Here is a 26466-nt window from a genome sequence, read left to right on the forward strand (position 1 = left end):
GTTCAGATTCAAAATTTTAAATAATTAATTCTACCTAAAATAAAGTATTCATTCATTACAATCCCCATCAAGACACTTAGCATGCTTTTGTAGTGGACCTTGACTAGCAGGTTTCAAATTTACCAGAGATAAAGTATAAGAGAAGGCCTGGAAAAAACGTGAGGAAATCTTTAACTGCATCTTTATTAGAGGAAAAAGAAATTTGCTACCTCTACTTCTTTTCTTTTTTTTCTTTTTTGTTTTCAGGAAATCACCCACCCTAGGGGTTTGAATGGAAACTGAACAGACATGTTTCCATTACACTTCAAAATTCTTTAGAAAGGTAAGTTCTTCCTTTTAACTGTATTTCTGTTTAACTCGTGATTCTCCTCCCTCTAAATGAAGGAAGCACCTCCTGCTTTCTCCATCACAGGGAGGGGGCGGAGCATTCTGTAGAAGCTTGGATGTGAGCTGTGCCTGGCCAGTCTTGGGGGAGGAGCCGTATTAACATACAGACTTGGAGGCTTCCGCTGAAGAGAAGCTTGGAGGTAATGGCTGTCGTAAAACCTGGTTATTTTCCGAGATTTCTGGAAACTTCCGAGTAAAGGTGAGAAAAGAAGGGACTGCTGGTTTGGAGTAAAGGGAAAGGAGTGTCTTTTCGTGGGAGTCGTTGTTTCTGTGAGGGAATTGATATCTGGATTTTGTATTCCTCCAGATATTTTAAAAGTCCACATTTTGAAAGTGGGGGAGGTGGTGATCAGATTACACCTGCAGGAAAAATAGTTCATGAGTTTGCCAAAGCTAACTTCTGAATAAGGCATTTTTGGTTTGAAACAAAAAGCAGTGGTAACAAGAGATAAATGACGAAACAAAAGTTGAGAAATTAATCTTTCTTCTTGTGAAAAAAGACTGTGATAATCCCAAATGAAAAATGAAGTTAGTTGCGGGTGTTGGCTTTTTATATTACTTTGGTTGTATTGTATTTCTAACAAATCTTACTGTTGTGGTGGAGTTTGTATGGTAATAATCTGAAGTAATGTATAACTGTGCAGATTTAAATACTTCTGAAAATTAGGAGTTTGGTTATTTGTCAAGGGATACTCAATGCCTTAAAAGAATTGCCTTTTTATGTATGTTTAGAAGACCATCTTTGTCTACATCTCTACCTATCTATCAAAAGAATGATGTATTCCTTTATTTGCTATAATCTGAAAAATACCTGAAAAATCATAAGCTAAGGAATAATGGACATATATTAATATAATAAAACACAACAAACACTATGTCTAGTAATAAAGGATGTCTGGAGGAAAAGAAGAGGAAATTTTCCACTTCTTCCTTCCACATTTCACTTAGCATGTAATACTTATGTCAGCATAAAAAACAGAATTTTAAAACATGGGGGAGAAAACTATCTTCCCCAAAATGTGTGCGTGTGTGTGTGTGTGTGTGTATAAACATGGAAAGATATTCAAATATATGGGTGAATAAATGTAATCTCTGATAGTACATTCTAGAACATGTATGATGAGGGAAATAATCAAAGGGATTAGACCCAAATGTAAGCAGTAAACGTCTCAGTGGTTGAAGTAATGATGGTGTGTATTTTCTTCTTTAGATTTTATGTACCTTTAGATTTTTTTGGAAATACATAATGGAACTGAAAAGGAAAATCCATTTTGTTACCGATTTTAAATAGATACCATGCACACTCCATTGTCTTTATCTGGAGGTGTATCTGAGAAGGCTGGTTATCTGTTTGCTTGGGCTTTCTTGCAGTTCAGATATTTAGACTACAATCCAGATTTGGGTTCAAGCAGAAGGTATTTATTTTTATTTTCATGTACTCTTGGGAAATAATTCAAAAAATGCTTAAAACATACTATAGAATAGTTACATGGGATAGTGCATACATAATGTTGAGTACTATGCAGCTGTAAAAAGAAGCTAATGCATTGAACTAAATGCAATAATAATAAAAAGTGTCCATGATATATTCCAAAAATAGGCAAATTTCAGAATGGCCTATATTATGTTAATACAATATATGCCAGAAAAATCTGGAAATATGCATGCTACTTTATTAATTGGGGATATAGGTTTAGTTGCACAGACAGCACACTTCAATCTTCTATATATAATATTTCTCCATTAAAAAAATCTTACTTTGAGGGGCACCTGGGTGGCTCAGTCAGTTAAGCATCCGACTTCAGCTCAAGTCATGATCTCACAGTCCATGAGTTCGAGCCCCGTGTCAGGCTCTGTGCTAACAGCTTAGAACCTGGAGCCTGCTTTTGATTCTGTGTCTCCCTCTCTCTCTGCCCCTCCCCTGCTCATGCTCTGTCTCTCTCTGTTTTTAATGTTTTAATAAAAACATTAAAAAAATTTCTTAACCTTATTTTGAAAATAGTAACCTGAAATAATTTTCATTATGAGAAAATGAGATAAAATTTTAGAAATATAGACAACTTGTTTAAAAGTAATTCCTACTTATCCCAAGGGAAAGTGGAATGGCAAGATAATGCAGAAAATATTTATTGATGTGGAGAGATGATAAAATACATTCTTGTTTAAAAAACATACACATTTATAAATATCTGTAGAAAAAAATCTAGAAATATATAGAGCGAACCATTATATTTTGACCATTATGGTGGGGATTTGCTTTCTTTGAAAAATTAAAAGATGAAGTAAGAACTACAATAATGCATGAGAGATATTATAATAAAAGCCATTAAAATGAGGAATTATGATTCCATTTTTGTCTAACACAATTCTTAAATTGAGGAAATATATTATGTGTGTGTGTATATATATATATATATATATGTACATATATATATAAAAGAGAAAGAATGAAAACATATAGAAGCCTAAGGCCACTGTCTGCATAACTGTAGGTCCCACTCTTCCCCCACGAAGGACCAGGGTATCTGCAGTTCTGTTTACAGTCACAAGATGGCACTTGCTAGGTGTCCTAATTTTTCTCCAGGCACCCATTTTTATGAAGTGGATGAACAAAGCAATGAAACTTATTTTTCATCAGCAGATTATGAAACAATACATAGAATTTGATTGTAGTTCCATTGAAAATTTTCACATGTATAACAGAAAAAGCACCCATACTAGGACCGATGTTAGAATTCAAACAGAAAGCATTAAAAAAAAAAAAAAAGTAGCTATACAGGTTTGGATGTGAAAGACACAGGCAATTGTTATGTCCCTTCTTTCCTGTCCCCAAATCATACTTTTCATGAGAGGGCTTATTTTAGCATGAACCAAATAGCAATTGTATCACAGAGAGCATTTCAAATAACAACAAAATGGGTAATGAAGATAGCATCTTCATCACAGATGAAACTTCACTTCATTTCTGTGCTTCAGAATAACACATCTGCTAAAGTTTTGGTAGCGAAGTTTCTTTATGCCTTTTCCATTTAATTGGTTTGATTCCCTCTCTCTTTTTGGGCAGAGTAGGTTAATATCAAAGATGCACATGACTTAGGAAATCTGCATGTGGTCTCAGTTGAGCCCTAGAAAGGCAGTGCGACCTTAGAAGTGCTGAGCAGGGAGAACGCTCTGCCGGACAAGCAGTTGGAGTAAGAATCAAGACAAGAAGATCACAGGACCAGCCTTCCCATAATTTATGAGATACTGGGTAAAGCTTTCCCCATTTCATGAAATATTTCATGTTAAAAACATGTTGAGAACTTGGAATTTAATTCATTTTGCTTCCTGCTTTCTAGCCATAGCATTTTAAATTAAAAGCCACATTTCATATTAAAATTACATTAGGTTGAGAATTAGAGGTACAATTAATATTCTTCCCTATTCTGTAATTAAGAGTCAAAGTTTCTCATTTGGGGGTGGGGGGAAATCTCATGTGTCAAACCACTGTGAGGAAAATTGTGCAAGCGTCTATTCAGGTATCTGCCTGAGGTTTCAGCCAATGGCCTGACTCTCTATTCTTTCACCACTATTTTAGGTTGTCATCACCACATCCTAGATAACATAGCTACAAAGATTTCTTAAAACCTGCTTAAGGTCTTATGACCTTCCTTAAATAGACATCTGTATAGTCTTCTGAATAGTATCTTATAGTGGTTTAACATTTAACTCTTTCTCAGCAGCGATCACGAATCCGACTCCTAAAGTCATGCTCTTAGTGAGGTTGGTGCTGAACCCTCCTATCTGTGTCTGTGAGATCTTTGGTTGCTTTGGACAGATGGGGCAGCACTCGAAGCTTAGGAAACATAAAGCCAAGCTTTCCCTCATGATAACCCAGTGGGGTCCAAAAGGCCCAAATTATCCAGAAACACAAATAATGTCCCTGATACTGCCAGAGCCTCTCCCACATACGTTCCCTTCTTATATTACATTAGAAATAATAAAGATAGGATATTGGGTTTGTTACCATAATACTTCTTCTGTTTTTGTTCCTCTCCCCCAAAATGTGTTCCATATCTCTGACCTCCACTGATACTCACTAATTCTTCTGATTTTTATGTTATCTTCATCCTTATTTTCCATGTTCTTTCTGCTTAGCAAAGTAAACTTTTATTTGATCCCTTTTCTTTTCCACTATGTTTTAATCTAATTCAGTTGTCACCCATTGAAAACAGTTTATTCAGGCTATTTTTTGAAGTTTCAGAAGGATAAGAGGCTACAGCACGTGAGAACCATTTACTAGCCCTAGTAAGAAGAGTTAAGGGTTCCTTAAAAACACTGCTTTTTGAGAAAACCAGGTAGCTAAAACCAGATCATTGATGTAAGGATTTTCCCAGCATATAGTGTATCTATTGATTGACTTCTTGTCAGATGCATTAATTGAACATGTGCAAATTCAGTTTCTCTGTGATTACGTTAGGACATCTTTTACCCCCTTTCCCATACTTCCTGTTTCATCTGTCTCTTTCTACTCACTTATACAGGTAATAAACTCTTTTTTATTCTAACATTAAATGTGATTTAATTTTTAGACAACCTAGGTTAATATCAGAGATAACGTGTGACTCATGCGTCTTTCTTAACTATGTTATCTAATATGGGGAGATGACAACTTAGCATAGTTGCCAAGGATTTGATATTTTTCTCTCCACTGAATTAATAAAGGTCTCAAACCCAAAACTGTCTGCCTGCTTGCCTGTTTGAACCCTTCAGAAACGTAACTCTGTCATAATGCCTCCATGACAAATTCTTAAAAGCTAGGCATTGGATTGTGCCAACAAAAATCCATATCTCCTCACCAAACAGCCCTTGATGTCCTTTATTCAGATTGGTTAGCAGAATTATTTTGACCCAGCCTAACACTGCTGTTATCTGTCTCTGGAAGAATGATGGCTTCTTCTTTCTTCAGAGTCCCCAGTGCAGTTTTCTTTCTCTTGTTTGCTAATTACAGGAAGAGCTGTGTCATACTGCAGTTCTGTTTCTGTAACCTGAATAGTCAGAGGTGGCAGGAGGCAGGAATTGTGTTTACTCGTTCACTGTGGTAATGGATAGGATTGTGAGCATCTCACCAACTTTACTTATGTTTTATAATTTTTTTTTTTAAACTTGGCATAACATTATCTTAAGAGAATGAACCCTCTGAATGATCCACTGGTAGTGTGTAGGTTTTTGCACTTCCTGGGAAACAACACCTTTAAGTTAAAAATCTAAATTTAAACCTTAATTTCTTGAATATTTTATAAACACAAAAGCTCAATAAAAGCAGATAGAAAAATGATTTTCTAATATTGAACTAGAATCTGCAAACAACAAAAGCACAAGGAGTTGACAAATGTAAAATGAGGATGGAATAAACTGGGGCATTTCTCTACCTAACAAATGATTTCCAGTCCTTGCTATATCCTAAGGGAAAGGTATTGCCAGGCTCTGAAACACAAAAGAGATATGTCCTACCTACTCCGTGGCCAAGTGAATGCTATCATGCAGATATGGTCAGTGCAAAAACATAGTGCAGAAAAATATTTTTAAATTTGTGTGGGAATGTGGATGTATATAAAAGATGGAGAGTTTATATATAAGTATGGTAGCTACTGAAAGTGGTTGTAGTTCACCAATGTGTTTACCAGAAGGGACATGAGATTAAGCAATGCTCACTCTGGGGCTACATTTGCCAATTTCCTCACAATCTGAAAGTAAATGACATCATCCTTGGTTCTACCAAAGAGTCAGGACTCCAAGCCCAGGAGGCAGGGAATACTTGTAGAGAAGATCCTTTTGTTTGGGAGTCAGGTAGACTTTGGCTTTAATTTTGTTTTGACCTCTTTCCAACTTCATGACCTTGCACATGGGTAAGAGTGCCCATTTCCTCATTTTCTGGTCAACTGTCCATTGTATCATTTCCTTGCATTTTCGTGATTTAAATTAGGTAGAAAAATCTCATTTCTGTTTTTGTTTGCATCTGTTTGGTGATTAGGGAAGGTGAGTATCTTCCATGTATGGCCCAGTTTTAATTTTTATTTAGAATGTTTGGGTTTGGGGAAGGCCCATGAATAGCACTTTCTTTTCTCCACTGAACAAATTGAGCAAATTGATATAAAACAAATAAATTTGCAGATGGGAGCCAAAATGTCAGCTTTGTACAATGGGGAAGATAAGTTGCAGGGCATTGATTATTGTTAAAATCAAGTGGCCCTTATAACACCACATTTAAATTTTTTTTTTAATGTTTATTTTTGAAAGAGAGAGAGTACAAGCCGGGGCGGGGCAGAGACAGAGGGAGACACAGAATCCAAAGCAGGCTCCAGGTTCTGAGCTGTCAGCACAGAGCCTGACACAGAGCTCAGACTTAGGAACTGCAAGATCATAACCTGAGCCAAAGTTGAACACAACCGACTGACCCACCCAGGTGCCCCAACCACCACATTTAAACAAATCTAACAAACAGCCTAGAAGCTTGCAACCATACAAAAAGGACAGAGATACCTGTAGTTGAATTACTTGTGCTTGATTAGAGGAAGTAAATATTAGGAGCAGGGAAGAACTATTCCCTCAGAATATTGTGAACTGCCTGTTTATATCCTTTGCTCTTTTTTTTTTTCATTTTGCTGTTTATTTCTTATTTTTCTTAATTTTTTAATGTTTATTCATTATTGAGAGACAGAGGGAGACAGAGCATGAGCATGGGAGGGGAAGATAGAGGGGGAGACACAGAATCCAAAGCAGGCTCCAGGCTCTCAACTGTCAGCACACAGCCAGACCTGGGTCCCGAACTCACAAACCACAAGATCATGCCCTGAGCTGAAGTGGGACACTCAACTGACTGAGGCACCCAGGAGCCCCCATTTTGCTGTTTATTTCTTATTAATTTGGAAGTGCTACTTTAGAAATTTTTTTAATTGAAAATGGTTCTCTCAAGTTTGTTCTTCTGTTTTCAACTTTGGTTTATTGTGTTTTTACCATATTTTTAAATTTCAGTATATTCAGAGACATATATCTTTTCTCTAAGGATTTTGGTTGATGTTTTATGTTTAGCAATGACTGTACTTGAAAACAACTAGAAGATATTCTGAAGGATAAATGAGACAAAGACATATCATGTCCCAGAGCCAAAATTGTAGACAATTAATTCTTCACAAAATAATGTATTGATTCACTGTGATCACAAACAAGGATCTAACAGCTCTTTTTTATGGACAGTCACCAGCGGGGTCTTAAAATCTTATAGAAATAAGGTGCCAAAAGCAAGAAAAATATGCAAGAGCTATTTTAACTGGGTCTTTATTTTATGATAAAAGGATTTGCTACTTCTTTTCGGGAAATCACCTTACCTGTGGTTTGAATGGTTATTAGAGAGACACGTGTTGTCATTTCACTTTCAAGTCTTTTAAAAATGAACGTTTTTCCCCTTTAAGTGAATTTCAGTTAACTTGGCGATTCTCCTCCCTCTAATTGAGGGAAAGCCCCCCTACTTCCCCCATCACAGGGAGGGGGTGGAGCATTCTCTGAGAAGCTTGGAACTGAGCTGTGCCTGGCCAGTCTTGGGGGAGGGGCTGCATTTCAGGAGGCTGCAGCTGACAAGAAGCTTCAAGGTAATGGCTGTCTTAAAGCTAGTTATTTACTGGGAATTTCTTCGGGCTTTGGTGTTACGGTGAAAAAAACCAAACATTGTTGCCCGGGGGAGGTGGGAATGCACTATGATTTGGGGAAAATTGCTGTTACTGTGACAATCAATCCCATGAAAATTTAGTTTCTCGATATTTTTTGAAGTCCACAGTGGGAATGAACGATCAGATTACAGCTTCTAAATTCTAAATTCAGTGAGGCATGCTGTTCATGTTAATTTTTTACGTGGCATGCATGTTTCTATTTTTGTTAGATTGTAATTATATTTTGATGTAAACATTTATTATTCTACACAAAAAGTAACTGAGAAAAATGTAAACATAAAAAGTGATTGGCACATACAAACACAAATATAAATGTGCACAATCGAATGTGGAAGAGATTCATATATGCTGTTGAGTGATAACACTTGTGAAAAATATATGCATTTTCATTAAAGAGAGAGCTAGACTCCCATGCTAACAGTCAGCATCTCTGAAGTGTTTAGATTACTGGGGATTTCAAAATACATTTTTATTTGGTTTCAGCATTTTTAGAATTATTTTGTTCCATGATTATTTTTATACTTAGAAGAGCAACATAAAGCTGAAACGATGTACCTGTCTGGTTTCAGACACATAAACGTTCACAGACACAACAACAGACATGCAAACATACCCCCCCTCCTTGTCTTTTGACGATAGTGGAAATTTTCCTGGACCTGATCAAGCGCGTAGCCTGGTTGCTGTGTTGGCTACCACCCTGCCTGTGTGTCCTCCTTGCAACTCATTCTTTCAGGCCACAGGTATGGCTGTGGTCAGCAAGAACCATTTTTCTATATCTTTTAAGTTTATTAGTGGGACAGGGGATTTGGCTTATTTCTATGAGCAGTTTTAAAAATATGATGTGGCATGGTGCATCCATACAGTTGAATGGTATATAGGTGACAAATGGAAGTATAAACATGTGATGATTTGAAAAAATGTCTGAGAAGTAATATTAAGTGAAAACTGGAAATTACAGAATGGCAAGCACTATATTATGTCATTTAAAGATAAAGGACTGCTTTAATACAACATGTATGACAAAATCCCCCAAAATATAAGGCCAGCTGCTAATGGCATTGTGTGGTTGTAGACATAGGACAGTCTTTACTATCTCTACGTAAAAATAATCCTTAATACATAGTTATTGATTTTTTAATAGTAGCAGGAAAAAAGTTTGAAGTAAAATCTTATAAATTAGGGGGAAATTACATTTGAAGCAAGTCATTAAAAAATCACATTGAAAATACTGATATGGGAAAACTTTCAAACCATGCACTTGAGCATGATAAAAAAGCTGGTCTGAAATCATATGCATTCCGATATATTTTTAAATAAATATTATGGAAAAATATTCAGGAAACAATAATATTATTTTTCTAAAATTATACTTTCTATTTATAAATCACATCTTTTCAATTTTCATTAAGTATGCAATTTTTTATCAGACCATTGGAAGTAGACATTAGCATTCCATTTTTTGCATAATGCATAACAAAACTCTAAATTTAAGCATGGTATATTCTAGAAGCCTGAGAAAACTGCTGGCTTGGCAGCATGTAGTTCCCACCCTTCCAAAAGGATCTGGCAGTAATACAGTGCAGTTCTGGTACTGGTCACAAGATGGCGCTTGCCAGATTTTCCAAATTTTTTCCAGGCAACTGTTTTTATGAAGTGTGGAAACAAAGCCATGAAGCGTATTTTGTATTAGTAGACTATGAGATGGCATGTAGAATGTGATTATAGTTCTATTGAAAAAAACCGGATGTGTCTAGAAGAAAAAACTCCACATGAAGACTGATGTGAGAACTCAACCAGAAAGGACTCTTTTTAAAAGTAACTGCATAGGGGCGCCTGGGTGGCGCAGTCGGTTAAGCGTCCGACTTCAGCCAGGTCACGATCTCGCGGTCTGTGAGTTCGAGCCCCGCGTCGGGCTCTGGGCTGATGGCTCGGAGCCTGGAGCCTGTTTCCGATTCTGTGTCTCCCTCTCTCTCTGCCCCTCCCTCCCCCGTTCATGCTCTGTCTCTCTCTGTCCCAAAAATAAATAAAAAACGTTGAAAAAAAAATTTAAAAAAAAAATAAATAAATAAAAGTAACTGCATAGAATTTGGCCTATAGAAGACACAAGGCAATTGTTATTTCCCTACTCTTCTGTCCTCACCTCACCTTTTACTAATAAAGATGATATCAGTATGAACCAAATAACAACTGAAATGCACAGAGAACATTTCAAATAAGAACAACAAAAGAATATAAGCATGGCATCTATATCATAGATGAGATTTTGTCTCATTCCTGTTTTTCAGAATGACACACCTGCTAAAATTGTGGTAGGGAAGTTTCTTTACACCTTTTCCATTTTTAAAAAAATTTTAATGTTTATTTTATTTTTGAGAGAGAGAGAAAGGGAGACAGAGGATCCAAAGCAGCCTCTGTGCTGTCAGCAGAGACTAATGTGGGGTTCGAGCTCACAAACCGTGAAATCATGACCTGGGCTGAAGTCTGACGCTTAATGGACTGAGCCACACAGGCGCCCTTTATATTTTTTTAATGTTTATTTATTTTTGAGAGCGAGAGAGAGAGCGTGAGTGGGGGAGGGGCAGAGAGAGAGAGGGAGACACAGAATTTGAAGTAGTACAGAGCCTGAGAAGTGGCTTGACCCCAAGAGCTGTGAGATCATGACCTGAGCCAAAGTCAGAGGCTTAACCGACTGAGCCACCCAGGCTCCCCACACCTTTTCCATTTAATTGGTTTGATTCCCTGTCTACTTTTGGATAGTGTAGGTTAATATCAAAGATGTGCATGACCTGGGGAATCTGCATGTGATTTCAGTTGAATCCCAGAAACACAGTGTAACCTCAGAAGTGCTGAGCAGGGAGATGGCTCTGCTGGACAAGCAACTGGAGTGAGAATCAAGACAACCAGATTACAGGACCAGATCCTCCATGATCCACGTGACATTGGGTAAGACTTCTCATTTCATGTTAAAACATGGTTAAGTTGAGAATATGCAGCACACTTTATTTTTATTCTGGCTCACTAGCCATAGCATTTTAAATTATAAGTCAGAGATTCTAGTGTTAGGAAAGAATTAAATATGTTAAACTCCTATGAAGAAATTATACAAATGGAAGTGTACTTATGGAAGACTTTCAGGTCTCTGCCAACTGTCTGACTCTCAATAAATCCTTGAGAACTACCCTATTCAGTAGGTAGCTATGGCAGCCTCTCAAAATATCTAACTCCTAAGCTCATCTTCTTAATGAGGTCATGGTGCTGTACAAACCCCAGTATCCGTCTGACTGCCTTGGGTAGATAGAACAGCACTGGCAACTTTAAAAAGTTAAGATTACCCTAGAATTAATCTCAAGAGGCCCCAAAGTATCAAAATATCCAATAAGAGAAATGGTCTCCATGACACATTCCCCAACACCCCCCATCCCCTACCATACACGTACTCATTCATATTTTATATGTAATAGCTACAATAAGTATTACATAGTGGAGAATTATAGATCTTTTTTTGAACTTTCAAATATTTTTCCCCAACCACAATATGGTTTTTTTTGGTGCCAGGTATTTATTCATCTTTTTGTATGTCCTCTCCATTTTCATTTTCTACCTTCCTTCTTTGACAGAAGAAATCCTTTTGCTTATTTTCTTTTCTCTTTGCCTTCTGTTTAAGTAAATATTTTCTTATTATCTCCCATTCAAAATTACGAATTCAAGCTTCCTAACAAGTTTTCAGCAGGATATGTATTAGTACTGAATGAGAAAACTATTTAGTAGCTCTAAGGCAATAGAGGCCTCTAAAATCACTGTTTTTGTGGCTACCTGGGCAGTCAAACATAGCCCAATGACCTAAGGATTTTTATAAACGATTCAGATTTCTAATCTATATCCAGATGTACCAGTCAATCACACACAGATTCAGATCTTCAGTGATTCATTTTGAACTCCATTTTCCCTTTCTTATGTTCATATCCTTGCTATGCACACTTAGACTGTTACTGAACTTTTACAAATTATTTTTCCTTGTAATATATTTTTCTATCTTTAAAATTTTTTAATGTTTACTCATTTTTGAGAGGCAGAGACAGAGAGCAAGTAGGGAAAGGGCAGAGAGAGAGAGAGACACAGAATCTGAAGCAGGCTCCAGGCTCTGAGCTGTCAGCACAGAGCTTGATGTGGGGCTTGAACTCACAAACCACAAGATCATGACCTGAGCTGAAGTTGGACCCCTAACCAACTGAGCCACCCAGGCACCCTTCCTTGTAATATATTTTGATATCTAGTAGTACCAGTTGCCCCTCCAGTCAGGTAGTAAAGTTAGAACCTGGTCCCAAACCCATGTCTGTTTATCTATTTGAAAACTTCTAACACATAACAACCTTACCGTAATGCTTATCTGAGAAACTCTGAAATTTAGACATTGTATCTTTTAGTAGTCTGTCATATGTCTGAAAAACTGATAAAACTGATAAGTACATTAAGAGTGGTAACAAGAAATAATTTTGGTTCAGCCTGGATGTTTTCCTATGGGTGTCTCTGAGAATAATGGAGTGTGGAGGGGAGAGAACAGGAAGAGGATTCCTTTTTTAAGTTCCCCAAGGTAGAGCCCATACAGTTCTTTCTCTTTGCTTGTTAATCCTAAGAAGAACATAGCTGAGTCTCTCTACTTCAAAGTGTAGGAAAGCTTTGTTTGATATGTGCTATAATGATGAAGTTGTGAGGTCCTCATCAACCTTTCCTTTATTTTATTTCTTTTAATATATTTCCCATTTCATCATCCTGAATCTTAATTTCCTAGCAGCTTCAACTGTTAGCACTGTGTAGGTTTTAGCATTATCTGGGGAATACAAAATCTTCAGGCATGGCAGGTTTATCTTCTTGTGACCCCTGAGTCACTGTTTTTTTTTTTTTTCTTTTTTCCCTATCATGGTCACATACACTTGACCAGAGATTATGGAGTCCCTTTGGCTCTGGCAGGGATGCACTATCTGGCTAGCCTTTTTTCTTACCTGAGATGTTCATTCTTAGTAAGTTTTCTTCTAATGTTCCTCCTCTTCAGATGGGCTCACATTCAGCCAGTGAACGTTAATAATAAGATTTTAACTTTGTTTATAGCCAGTGTCCATTATTTGTTTGTGCCTATTCAATATTTTGTATATCTGCAAATTCCTTGTAGTATCTGCAATTCCTTGTTTTACCAGTGCTCATGGCCCCCTCATGGTTTTTTACGAGTGTTGCTATTTGTTTATTCTATAACCATTCTTTCTCTTGTATATTACTTGGCTTATATTTTCTCATTGAGGGGCATACTTCTTATCCGGATCTCTGTCTCCAGATTATAACACTTTGGCTTTTACTGCTTCTTTTCCTTCCATTCACATAGTTGAGTGGTTATGTGAGAACTTCAGTGTAGTTAAAAGCTCTGCCAATGAGGATAAGTTTACAAACTGTAAGGTGCCGATGTCATCTGGATTCTTGACATTTGTCGTGTGTTAACTAACATCTAATGAATATCAAACTCTTGTATGTATCCCCATTACTTACACAGTAAAATCCAGTCTTCTTATATAGGTCATATTCTGATTTTGAATACCTTTTTTAAGGCTCAGATTTATTGAGGTGTAATTTACATAGACTTAAAGACTTTTAAGTGTATAGTTTGATGAGTTTTCACAAAGATCTGTAGTCATGTAATGATGAATACAGTCAAGCTATAGATCATTACTATAATTCCAAATTGTTCCCTCTTGCCCCATTGTAATCAATACTCACTCTAATTCCTGGTGACCACTGATCTAATTTCTGTCCTTATAGTTTTTTATTTTCAAGAATGTCTTATAAATGCAGCCATATAATACATAGGTTTTTTTTTAATCTGGATTCTTTTACTTAGCACGATGTTTCTGACATTTACCCATGTTGATGTTTGTATCAGTAATTTGTTATCATAGCTTAGAAGTGTTCTAATATCTACAATTTATGTATCTACTCACCAGTAGATTTATAATTTGGGGTGATTATGATTAAAGTTGTTATAAACATTCCAGAACAGATCTCTGTGTGTATATAAGTTTTTATTTTTCTTGGATAAATACCTAGGAGTGGGATTCTGGGTTATATGGTAAATGTGTGTCTAACTATGTTAGAAACTGCCATACTGTTTTCTAAAGTAACTGTGATATCTTGTATTTTCACCAGCAGTGTATGAGTTCTAGTGGCTCTGCATCATTGCCAGCAGTTGATACTGTCAGGGTTTTTCTCTTTTTAATATTAGCCATTCTTATAAAGTGATGTCTTATTGTGATTTTACTTGCATATCCTTACCTGTTAATAGTGTTGAGCATCTTTCAATGTGTTCACTTGATATTCATATATCTTCTTCGATGATGGTCTTATTTAAATTGTCCATTTTTTATTGGGTTGTTAATCTTATTGTTAAATTATAAGAGTTTCTTCTATATGCTGAATAAATGTTCTTTATTAGATATGTGTTATGCAAATATATCCTTCTGTGGATTTTCATCTTATTTTTCTAAAAGCAGAAGTTTTCAAGTCCAATTTATCAAATTTTTTATGGTGCATGCTTTTTATGTCTTAAAAATCTTTGTTTAAATGAAAGCCTCAAAGGCTTTCTACTTTGTTTTCTATAGAAGTTTTATAGTTTTTGCTTTTACATTTAGGTCAGTAATTTATTTTGAGTTCATTTTTGTATATGGTCATAGGTAAGGGGTCAAGACGAATATTTTTGCATATGATGTCCAATTTTTCCAGCACTATTTGTTTAAAAGACCATCATTTCTCCATTTATTACCATTGTCAAAAATCTGTTGACCATATTTGCTGATCTATTTATGTTCTATTTATCTGTGTCTATTTAATGTTAATAGTACACTATAATAATTAATAATTGATAACTAATTAATAATACACTTGATTGCTGTAATCTTAAAATCAGATAGCATGAGTCTTCAAATTTCATATTTCCTTCCCAAAAATGGTCTGCCTATTCTAGTTCCATTGCTTTTCTGTGTATAGAGATAACTTTCCAATTTCTACAAAAAAAAATTTCTGCTGGGATTTTGGTTGAGATTATAATGATTCTATTGATAGGTTTGGGAAGAAGTTACATCCTAAAAATACTTAGTCAATGAACATGACATATTCATTTATTTAGGTCTTCTTTAATATCTTTCATCAGTGTTTTGAAGTCTTCAGCATACAAATTGTGCACGTATTTGTTAGATTTGTTCTATCTTAGTATTTCCTGGTTTTTGATGATATTATAAATGGTACTTTTTAAAACTTCAACTTCCAAAATAACCTAATATAATTATGGGAGTGAGTGACATCCCATCACTTTTGCCAAATTCTATTGATTAGAAACAAGTCACAGGTTCTCTCTATACTTATCAAGAGGTTCTGTCAACTCCCAATACATAATTATTTCAACATTAACTAATTCACCTGTTCATCCAGGCACATTTACAGAGCATTTTTCCATTTGCAGTGGGGTAGGTACAGTGTATCTTAGTGATTAAGAGCATGGACTCTAGAGTTAAAGTACCTGGATTAAAATTCCATGCACCACATGCTCTCTAGATATCCTTGTAAACATTCATTAACCTCTCTAAAGCCTTATCTACGAAATGGGAATACTTATAACACCCACCTAACAAGATTTTGTGAGAATTAAGAGAGATGGTGTATACACAGCACCTGGTAGAACACCTGGCACATGGTAAGAAACACTTCTGGCTTCTATAATTTTTATCAATTTTTTTAATGTTTATTTATTTGTTTTTGAGAAAGAGAGAGTGAGAGGGAGGGGCAGAGAGAGAAGGTGAGAAAGAATCCCAAGCAGGCTCCACAGTGTCAGTGCAGGACCCGATGCGGGGCTCAGTCTCACAAATGGTGAGATCATGACCTGAGCGAAAATCAAGAGTCAGATGCTTAACTGACTGAGCCACCTTGCACCCCAATTTTTGTCGTTATTCTGAATAATACTACTGTTGTGCAGAATGAGTTAGTTATGGGACTCTCCATGAAATAACCATCTGATTATTAAATGAGATAATATGTTGAGTGCTGGGAACAGGTATTAGATATTATTATATTCATAATTATTATATATCTTCATTATAATAATAGCAGTAATAATAGCTTTTTTATTATCGGTTATCATTCCTTTCCACCTCCTGCTATATAGAACAATAAAACATAAAATATTATTGAAGGAATTAATCTTTTCCTTTGCATTTTGTTTGGAAAATGGTAAGGTAATGTAGCATTTCTTGATTCATGTGCAATATAGAAAATAGACAAATGAAAGAAAGTATAGTTTTGATGTAATGGCCATACTTTATTTGCATTTGTTTTTTTCTAAACATGTGAAATGAGAAGAAAGGATAATAAATATTTCATTTATAAAATATATAGTGGAATCTCTTTACATTATATAGTAATACCTTGAAAGCTTTGAAAAGTATTAATTCTGTAATAAAAATGATATTATTTTTGTTAGTGATTGCAAGATCGACTGTTTTGTTCTGCTACTAGAAAGAGAGACTGGAAAACATAGTGATTTGCATAAGATAGAAGTTTATTGTGTCATTAAGTTATAGGAATGAGCTGGCCCCATTATTGAGGGGTTCAGGATCTTCCATCCCTAGTGAGTTTCATCTTTTTTCTACATCACTTGGTCCAGAATGACTGTCTGAATTCCACCATGGTCAAATTCTAGGGAGGAAGCAAGAGAAAGAAGGAAAGTGAAAAAAGCCCAAGTTGGCTGTTTACTCCATCTGGAAGTACCTTCTCTGGAATCTTTACAAGTATTTCTGCTTACATTCTTTGGCAAGAAATTCCATCATATGACCATGGCTTGTACAGTAAGAGAGTCTGGAAAAAGTACTATTTTAAGAGTTTACACTGTACCCTGAATGCGACTGGGGTTCTGCTAATGAGGACAAATGGAAACAGTGGATTTTGGGTGAGCAACTAGAAGTTTCTGATGCAGTCATTATAACTATGATATGTGGTTGTAAACAAAAAAAGCATTAAACAATAAAGGAAATCTATAAAAGATTGAAAGGGAAAACTTTCAAAACTTTGGCAGAGAGAATGCTAAGGGGCTCACCAAACTCCATTTCATTTTTCTCTTGGGTCACAGGGAGACTGCCTCCCCGAGGCTCTATGGCAGTTCTAGCTAGTTGACTGTGACTAGCAGTGATGTTTGCTAGACCTGTCCCTAAAACCTGCCATAGTATTCTCCAGCCTCCCTCTTTATAAGATTGCTAGCCAGATGCAAAAAAAAATGCAGTTGAGGACTTCAAGGCTAAAGAAGATGGTATAGCCATAGGATGGAAGAAGTTTGAGTCTCTTAATGACTGCTTGGAATAGAGCTCCCTGCCTATAATAGCCACATGATGACTTGCATTGTATTTTGACATCAGGAAAATAAACTTCTGTGGCTGAGCCTCTGAGATTTAGGGGTTGTTTATATACAGAACATTACATACTCTAATTGTTAGAGCCCCCAATAATATACGAGTCTAGAGATGACCTTCATTAATTTATTGATACTTACTGTTCCAATGTTAATCCTTATATAATGGTAGATTTTTATAATATATATGTTATATATTACATGATAGAGTGGCCAAATAAAACATGTCATCCTTAAATATCTTCATCCCCAAATTATCACTAATGATATTGAAAATTGGCTTTCTAAGTTAAATCAGGAAATCTAAATTTAAATTTAACACAGGAAAATTTTAATGAATAAAATTTGCAAAATACCTTTAAAGGGTACCTGGGTGGCTCAGTTGGTTAAGCGTCTGACTTCGGCTCAGGTCATGGTCTCACAGCTTGTGAGTTCTAGACCCACATCAGGCTCTGTGATGACAGCTCAGAGCCTGGACCCTGCTTCTAATTCTGTGTCTCCCTCTCTCTCTGCCCCCTCATACCCTATCTTTCTCTCTCTCAAAAATAAACAAACATTCAAAAAATTTAAAAAAACAACAAAATACATTTCAGACATACAAAGACATGTAAATTTTTATAAATTAATTATCCCCACATTGAATTGCCTGAGTGAAAAATACCAACAAAATAAAAGAAGGAATTTCCAACTATTGATGAGGGTATGTGAAATGGGTACTTTCCTGCAAAACCAGTGATTCTCAGCCTTTAGTCAGAAATATCCATGCTTGTGAAGAATTCTCTGAAACTTTTCTAAAGCATTTAATAGAAAAACAATAAAAGGAGAGATTTACCATGTCCTGGAAAAAGAAAAAAATATATAAAGCAATCTCTCTAAAATAAGGTATACTTTTAGTGCATTCCCAGTCAAGACCCCTAATGAGCTATTTTATTGGAGGTTTAACAGCTGGGCTGTAAAATTTACCTGTAAAGGTAAAGTACAAAAGAAGGCAAGGAAAAAAATATGTTAGGAATATTTTAAACTAAATTTTTGTGTTTTAATAAAGTGGTTTGCTAACGTCTTTTTATCCAAAAATTGCACGCTCTCATAGTTGAGTGGAAATTAAACAGGCACTTGTTGCTATTCCACTTTAAAGTTCTTTGGGGAAAAAAAAACATTTTACCCTTTCATACTTCACTAGTTTAACTTGGCAATTCTCCCTTCTCTGATTCAGGGACGTGCCTCTGTCATCCCCATCACAGGGACTGGGCGGAGAATTCTCTGAGAAGCTTGGAACTGAGCTGTGCCTGGCCAGTCTTGGGGGAGGAGCTGCATTTCACCAGTCTGCAGCTGACAAGAAGCTTCAAGGTAATGGCTGTCTTAAAGCTAATTATTTTCTAGGGACTTCTCAGGGCCCTGGAGTAGAGATGAGAAAAACAAGGAGGGTGGTCTTGGAGTGGTGGGAAAGGTATGTGCTTTTCAGAGAATTGCTGGTGTTTTGAAGGACTTAATCCTTTGGAAATGTTGTATCTCCCAATGCTTTAAAAGTCTATAGTAAGAGAAGGGGTGATCAGATTACAGCCTCTATATTAAGGCCTCTGTGCAACATGGCCGTTCATGCTAATTTATTGACTTGGCATCACTTGTTTATATTGTTAGACATTCTGTTACTGTTTGAATTTTTAAGCATTTATTAAGTTACACACAAAAATGATAGATAAAAATATTTAACAACTTGGGAGGAAATACTCCTGTGAATTGATTACCATATAGAAATACTACGTATGTGTCATATGTACATGAATATGGAAAGGGGAGCATGTATGTAGTTGAGTGAAGACATTTGCACATATATATGCATGTATATATGTGTGAGTAGAAGCAAAACCTGGGAGAAAATAAACTCCCATGTTAGCATTTCTGGGTGGTCAGGTTACTATTTCAATGTTATTTTTTAGTGTATTTCAGCATCTTTAGAGTAGGTTTTCCCATGATTTTTTTTTTCAAAATTTAGAAAATTTTATTTTATTTTTTTAATATGAAATTTATTGTCAAATTTGTTGCCATGATTATTTTTATAATCAGCAAAGAAAAATAAAGCTGAAGCAACATGCCCATTTTGTTTCAAACACATAAGCAAGCATTCATAGATACATGCAGACATGCAAACATACCCCCCCCCCTTTTTTTGCCAATAGTGGAAATTTTTCTAGACCTGATCAAACATGTAATCTGGTTGCTGTGTTACAGGCTACAGACCTGCATATGTTCTCCTTGCAGCTAATTCTTCCAGACCACAGATATGGCTGTGGTCAGCAGGGGTGTGATCTAAGAGTGAGATACAGTGGTTTATTTCTATAAACAGTTTTTAAAATTGTTACAAAGCATGGTGTACTATGTATCTGGAGAATAGAAACATGAACTCCTACATCTGGCGATTTGAAATGTCTGAGAAATAAATGGTATGAAGTGAGAAAACCAAATTAGATCATAGCATTTATCATATAACTTCACTTAAAATTAAATATGTATGTTAGTGAAACATGTGTATGCTACTACAGGACTTGCAACCAAATCACGGAAAATGTGTCTGCCACAGAATTAATGGGATTATTTGTGTAGTTGGAGATACAGAGCTAGCTTTACTGCTCTCTATTTAAAATAGTATTAATATATGTTTATTCATTTACTTGATTTTACATCATAAGGGAAAATACTAACATAAAATGTTGCAAATGTGGGAAAAATATTTTAAGTAATTCATGAAATATCATGTGGAAAATAATTTATGTAGAATGATGTTCAAACTCTGCTCTCGAGATCTGAAGTTGGTTTGAAATTATATGCATTCATTTATACATGTAAAAATTCTGGAAAGAAAAAATATTCCTAGTGAATATTTGTATAGAGCTGAACTTTATTTTACATATATCTTTTTGTATCTTTTAAGTTTGCTTCTGGATATTTTTATAACCAGAAATATTATAGTTGAAGACATTATAATCCTGTTATAATTCTATACAATAAAATCCTTGAGGTTATAACAAAAAATTATAGAAACCTGGGAAGGCTCCTGGCTGGCTAAATGCAGTTCCCACCCTTCTCTCATGAGAAGGATCTGATAATGATTGAAGCCTTGTCTGTACTTCTCCAGGAGGCTGCAGTTCTGGTTTTGGTCACAAGATGGCACTTGCCAGGTTTCCTGAATTTCTCCAGGCAACCATTTTTTGAAGTAGGCAAACAGAACAATGACACATATTTTGTATTAGTGAACTATGATACAGTATATCGAGTGTAATCAAAATTCTGTTGAGAAAATTATATATTTAAAGAAGGAAAAATACACATGGTGATCGATGTGAAGATTCAAACAAAAGTCTATAGTCTGGCTTATAATAGACACAAGGTAGTTTTTACTTCCCTTCTCTCTTATCCCTACCTTACAGTTTTCCTGAGAGATTATTTCAGCATGAACCAAATAGCATAATTGTATCACAGAGAGTGTATTTAAATAATAAGAACAAGAAGGAAAATAAACATGGTATCTATGTCATAGATGAGATTTCATCCCATTTCTATGTTTCAGAATGACATGCCTGCTAAAGTTTTGGTAGGGAAGTTTCTTTATGCCTTTTACATTTAATTGGTTTGTCTCTTTTTGGACAGCTTCTCTCCTTTTAGAGTACAAATGGAGACAACCAGATCATAGGGCCAGACCCTTCACGAGTCACAAGTTGGGTAAGGCACTTTCCATTTCATGAAACATTTCACATTAAAAATATGTTGAGAGGGGCGCCTGGGTGGCGCAGTCGGTTAAGCGTCCGACTTCAGCCAGGTCACGATCTCGCGGTCCGTGAGTTCGAGCCCCGCGTCAGGCTCTGGGCTGATGGCTCGGAGCCTGGAGCCTGTTTCTGATTCTGTGTCTCCCTCTCTCTCTGCCCCTCCCCCGTTCATGCTCTGTCTCTCTCTGTCCCAAAAATAAATAAAAAACGTTGAAAAAAAAAAATATGTTGAGAACATGTGGTGTAATTCATGTTGCTTCCTGCTCTGCAACCATACCATTTTAAATTAAAACCCACATTTCATATTAAAATTATGTTTGTTTGAACATATGAGGTATAATTTATTTTGCTCCCTGTTCTATAGCCATAACATTTCATAATTAAGCATCAGAGTTTCCAGTTTGGGGAAAGAATCTCATGTGTTTAACCACTATGAAAAAATTATGCAAAAGGCTATTAAGATTTCTACTATGAGGTCCTAGTCAGCTACCTGACTCTCAAGAAATCCTTGATAACTATCCTAATAACTGAACATAGCAGTCATTCTGAATCTCTGCCTCCTAAGTTCATGCTTTTAACAAGGTCATTGTATGTTGTCTCAGTCCAGGAAATACATAATCCTATTATCTTTGTCTGCCTGCTTTGGGTGAACGGAGAAACATTTGTTTACAGCTTAAAAATTATAAAGCTGTTCGTTCATCTAGAACAGTGCTTCTCAAGGAGTTCTTGGACCAGAAGCATTAGAATCACTTGAGAACTTTTTAGAAATATAAAATGTTGGGTCCTATCTAGACCCTCAGAATATAACTCTCAGGATAGGAGCTAGAAATGTAGTTTTATCAAGTGCTCCAGATTATTCTGATGCGTGCATAGAGTCCCACTGGCCTAGGTAAAACATTAGGGGACACCTAAGTCCCAAAGCAGCTAATAACATAGATTCCCTGACATATCACTGCAACCTCTTCCACCTCTGCCATTATGTATACAAATTTACTCCTTAATAATCATGTGTAGTAATAAGGGCAAGTTTTTGAATTTGAGATATTATAAAACCATTCCTCCAATTCTTGTCCCCCATCTTACATTATGTTGCTTTTTTCTCCTCCCAATTGATACCCCATTGAGCATTGTTCTTTCTTTTACTTCTCTGTTTGCAATTGCCCGCCTCTACTTGGGCAAAAACTTGCTGATACCTTTCTTCTTTTCCTTTGACTTATTCTAGTATCCTCCATATTGTCCCATTCAAACAACATGTTCAAGCATCCTTGAGAAATTCAGCTGGAGAAGAACAGGTGACACAAGCTGTATATCCTTTGTAGTCCTAACACAAAAGAGGCTTTGGTCAGAGTATTGCTTTTGGTTGAAACTGTCTTAGCAGAGTCAAGAATAGCCAGACACCTCAATCTCTGATAATAACCTCTTGGCACACATATATAAATCATAATGGATGCTGAGTATGTCCTGTGCAACTGGAAAGACCAGTTATGGCCGGCAAAAGTTTTGTCTAGATATGAGACTTCATTAAACAGTAAAAGAAAAAAGACATTTTCCCTAGAAGTTCAAATACTCTCACTAGATGAAAAAATTAAAGTGGAAAGCACGGAAACAAAGATTCTAAATAAATCTCAAATTGAAGCCATTGCCTCCTCACTAGCAGCACAGTCAGAAGTCAGCACTCCACCTAGAGAGGAAACAGCCTATGAAAGGTCATTAAAAGTGGCACTGGATATTCTGAATGAAAGAATATATTTGAGTCAAGCAAGCAGTTCATATGACAAAGCAACCACTACTCTGTCTCAAAATGATCCACAAAAACTTTCTGATTCACCCCCTCATAAAAAGTACCGGAAGCATGAAGGAGACTTATCAGAATGTCTTGAGGAAAGTGAAAATGCAACATCCTCGTTAGTATCATTAGAGAATAATGATTCCCTGTATGATGATAAATCACAGGTGCATGCAACCATTGATACTCTTCCAAGTGAAATGGAAACAAAGTCATCAGAAAACTCCAGCTGGTGCCAGAGATTTCCTTCACTTTCAGAAGATGATGATGAAAAGGAAAGCAAGAAAAAGATTGATATCTCAACAGTTATGCCTTTGCATTCCACAATCAAAGAGGAGGATGTATGTGTTAAAAATGAAAAGTTCACTCCAACTTTGCCATTAGATACACTCACTGTGCCCAAAGCTTTGAAAGAGGAGGCACAGGACATTTGCCCAGAGACCCAGGCTATTTCCTCTGAATGCTCTTCCTTCTCAGAGAATATTGAAGATCCTGGAGAGGGCCCTTCAAATCCGTGCTCAGATACCAGCCAGAATCAACCTGTAGAATCAGAAGCAAGTGCTGTGACATCCCCCAGGCATTGTTCATGGGAATGTCAAGTTTCATTTAGTGCCTCTAACAATGTCTTGGATTATTCACTCCTTCTTGTGAATAATGAAAGAAATCCTCAGAGACTGGATTTTGAAGAACTTGGAGAAGACCTTCAAGCTTCTGATAAGTCAGTGAATCTAAATCCTATTGATACTTCCATAGTAGATGAGAATGAGGAAGATGAAGAACTTCCACGCTTTGTTTTTAATTATGAGCCTCGTTCATTTGAAACAGGAATGATAGTCTGGTTTAAATATCAAAAATACCCATTTTGGCCAGCAGTGGTGAAGAGCATCAGGCGAAAGGAGAGAAAAGCAAGTGTGCTTTTTGTTGAGGCAAATATGAATCCTGAAAAGAGAGGTATTAGGGTGCCTTTTAGAAAATTAAAGAAATTTGATTGTAAAGAGAAACAAGCACTAGTGGATAAAGCCAGAGAAGAATACAGTGAAAGTATTGACTGGTGCATCTCGCTGATTTGTGACTACAGAGTAAGACTAGGTTGTGGTTCTTTTGCAGGCTCTTTCCTTGAGTATTATGCTGCTGATATTAGTTATCCGATTAGGAAAGTAATCAAACAGGATACCTTCAGGAACTTATTTCCTAAGCTGCATAATGAGAATCCTGTGGAACAGATGGTTGTGACTTCCCAGACCAAGAAAATGTCCTTCCAGAAAATTCTTCCTGACCGAATGAAGGCTGCTCGGGACCGAGCCAACAAGAACTTAGTGGACTTCATTGTGAATGCAAAGGGAACGGAGAACCATCTTCTAGCCATTTTAAAAGGTACAAAAGGATCCAGGTGGCTGAAATCATTTTTGAATGCAAATAGGTTCACTCCCTGTATTGAAACATACTTTGAGGATGAAGATCAGTTGGATGAGGTGGTGAAATATTTACAAGAAGTCTACAAACAAATAGATGAAAGAATGCTGACTCTGATAAGAGATGATAAAATTAAATTTATCCTGGAAGTTCTTCTGCCAGAAGCTATCATTTGTTCAATTTCTGCTGTTGATGGATTAGATTACAAGGCAGCTGAAGCAAAGTATCTAAAGGGACCATCCCTAGGATACAGGGAAAGAGAATTATTTGATGCAAAAATCTTATTTGAAAAGAGACGGAAACCATTAACAAATGAGTCTCATTAAATCTCTTGAGAGTCCCAACCATAACAGAAAAATTACATACATATTAGTTTTAAAAAGTCGCTGAGCAATTCTAACATATATTTTCCAGAAATGAGAAAGTTTGGGTAATGTATTCACTTTTTTTTTTAGATCTCTAGGATTTGTGACTATTACTACATTTTTGTTTTCTTTTCTTACACTTCTTCAAAGTCAATTTTACTAACATATGTCAGCAGTTCTACTTTCCCATACATTTTTAGAATGCATAATTCCTAAATTATTTTTAAGGGAAAGTACTGTTTTGTTTTTTGACATTTTTGTGTCTATGCTGTATAGTTAAATACAGTGTGCACAATCATTTTAATATTAAAATTGTACTGGTGTTAGATATTAACAGAGATAATTAGAAAAAAGTCTAAAGAACATCACATGTATTTTTTGCCTAATTTTTATAAAATATTGGGTTTTCTCTTAAGATAGTTGAATTATTTTTCCTGCCATGCCTATTTATTTTTGGAAAAAAATATCTCTGAGACATGGAACCAAAGATAGAGAGATGCTTTGCTATATACTATAACTAACTGCAATTGCTTTTGCAAGATAACAGTCTGGAATTCAAAAATAAAGTAGATTACCTGCATGCAGTCTTTATGTGTGTTAATAACATCTCAGCATGCAGAAAATAATTTTGGCAGCCTTGAACAGGATTGTTCATTTTATGTTTCCCTGAAATTCCATTTATGGAGTGTCTTTTATTCAACAGCTGAATGGTTTCTTGCCTTTTGGCTGTCTTCATTAACAGTGAGACTGTATCTTAATATAGCCGTCTGACCACATGTGAAAGGCAGCTAGAGTCATTGTATTCATGGTCTGGCTACTCTAGATGAATGAATCCGGGCAGACTGCTTAAAAGCCCATCTAATTTGATATAAACTATAGAAATGCAAGCACTTTGATCTGAGTCTTGTATCTCTGAATATACAGTCATTTGTTTCAAACCAACCAATCCTTATCATCTGGCTTATTCGTAAGATAGTTCTAGTTGGTTCCAGTAGTATAAATGCCAACTGGTACGTTATTCCAGGCTACTAGAAAGAGTGGATGGACCAGAATCTGTGAATTTGGAAATGGGTCACAGAAAAAGCCTTCATTTGGCCAAAATTGGCAGTTATCTGAATATGATTTAAAATATACAATTAAAAGTTAAAGTTTGAAGCCAATGAATTGTTTATTCTAACTTGAAACAAGACTTTAGTGAGAATAAATATTAGGAGAGCTGCTTTATTTTTAAAAATAGATGTAAAAATAAATGCTAAAGGCTTAACATTTACCTGTCTGCCTTTTTACTGAGTGAGACACATACCATTCTTGGGTTTTTGTTATGTGTTCACATGGCCACATGTTTATGTAAAAGTTACAAATGTTTTATGTTTTGATTTGCAATAAAACTATTACACCTTTCACTTTGGATTGTCACTTTATCATACTTCAGATTGTGCAGCCTCCAAAGTACTGTTTCTGTAAAAAAAATTATACACACACACACATATTATAATTTGGAATTTTTGCCTATTGTAGTCGTCATAAGTTTAACACTTGTTATACATTATCATTCTAAATAAATATTCACTTTCATGATTGATTTTGTATTATTTTAAAAGAAAGCCATCTAAAT

At 35.8% G+C, this 26466-nt stretch overlaps 1 protein-coding gene across 8 annotated transcripts; it reads left to right on the forward strand.

The window, feature by feature from the left end:
- The first annotated feature begins 474 nt into the window (after nt 1-474).
- On the forward strand, nt 475-26254 carry PWWP3B (PWWP domain containing 3B). Of its 8 annotated transcripts, none has more exons than XM_019439632.2 (8): nt 475-586; nt 3452-3637; nt 7839-8015; nt 8733-8833; nt 10905-11036; nt 18740-18873; nt 21172-21243; nt 22510-26254. In XM_019439632.2, exon 8 carries the CDS (start codon nt 22731-22733, stop codon nt 24810-24812), a length of 2082 nt encoding a protein of 693 aa, XP_019295177.2. In that variant the 5' UTR covers nt 475-586; nt 3452-3637; nt 7839-8015; nt 8733-8833; nt 10905-11036; nt 18740-18873; nt 21172-21243; nt 22510-22730; the 3' UTR covers nt 24813-26254. The 8 variants fall into 8 exon arrangements, with proteins under 8 accessions (XP_019295177.2, XP_019295175.2, XP_019295183.2 ...); XM_019439630.2 differs by having other exon boundaries at nt 3457-3637; XM_053891312.1 differs by lacking the exon at nt 475-586 and adding an exon at nt 595-1802.
- Nucleotides 26255-26466: the final 212 nt, after the last annotated feature.

This window comes from Panthera pardus, unplaced genomic scaffold (assembly GCF_024362965.1).
Source record: "Panthera pardus isolate Hobbes unplaced genomic scaffold, ASM2436296v1 HiC_scaffold_27, whole genome shotgun sequence".
Lineage (NCBI taxonomy): Eukaryota > Metazoa > Chordata > Mammalia > Carnivora > Felidae > Panthera > Panthera pardus.

Coding starts and splice junctions, on each gene's coding strand:
- PWWP3B (XM_019439632.2), top strand. CDS start 22,731: ATGGATGCTGAGTATGTCCTGTGCAACTGGAAAGACCAGTTATGGCCG.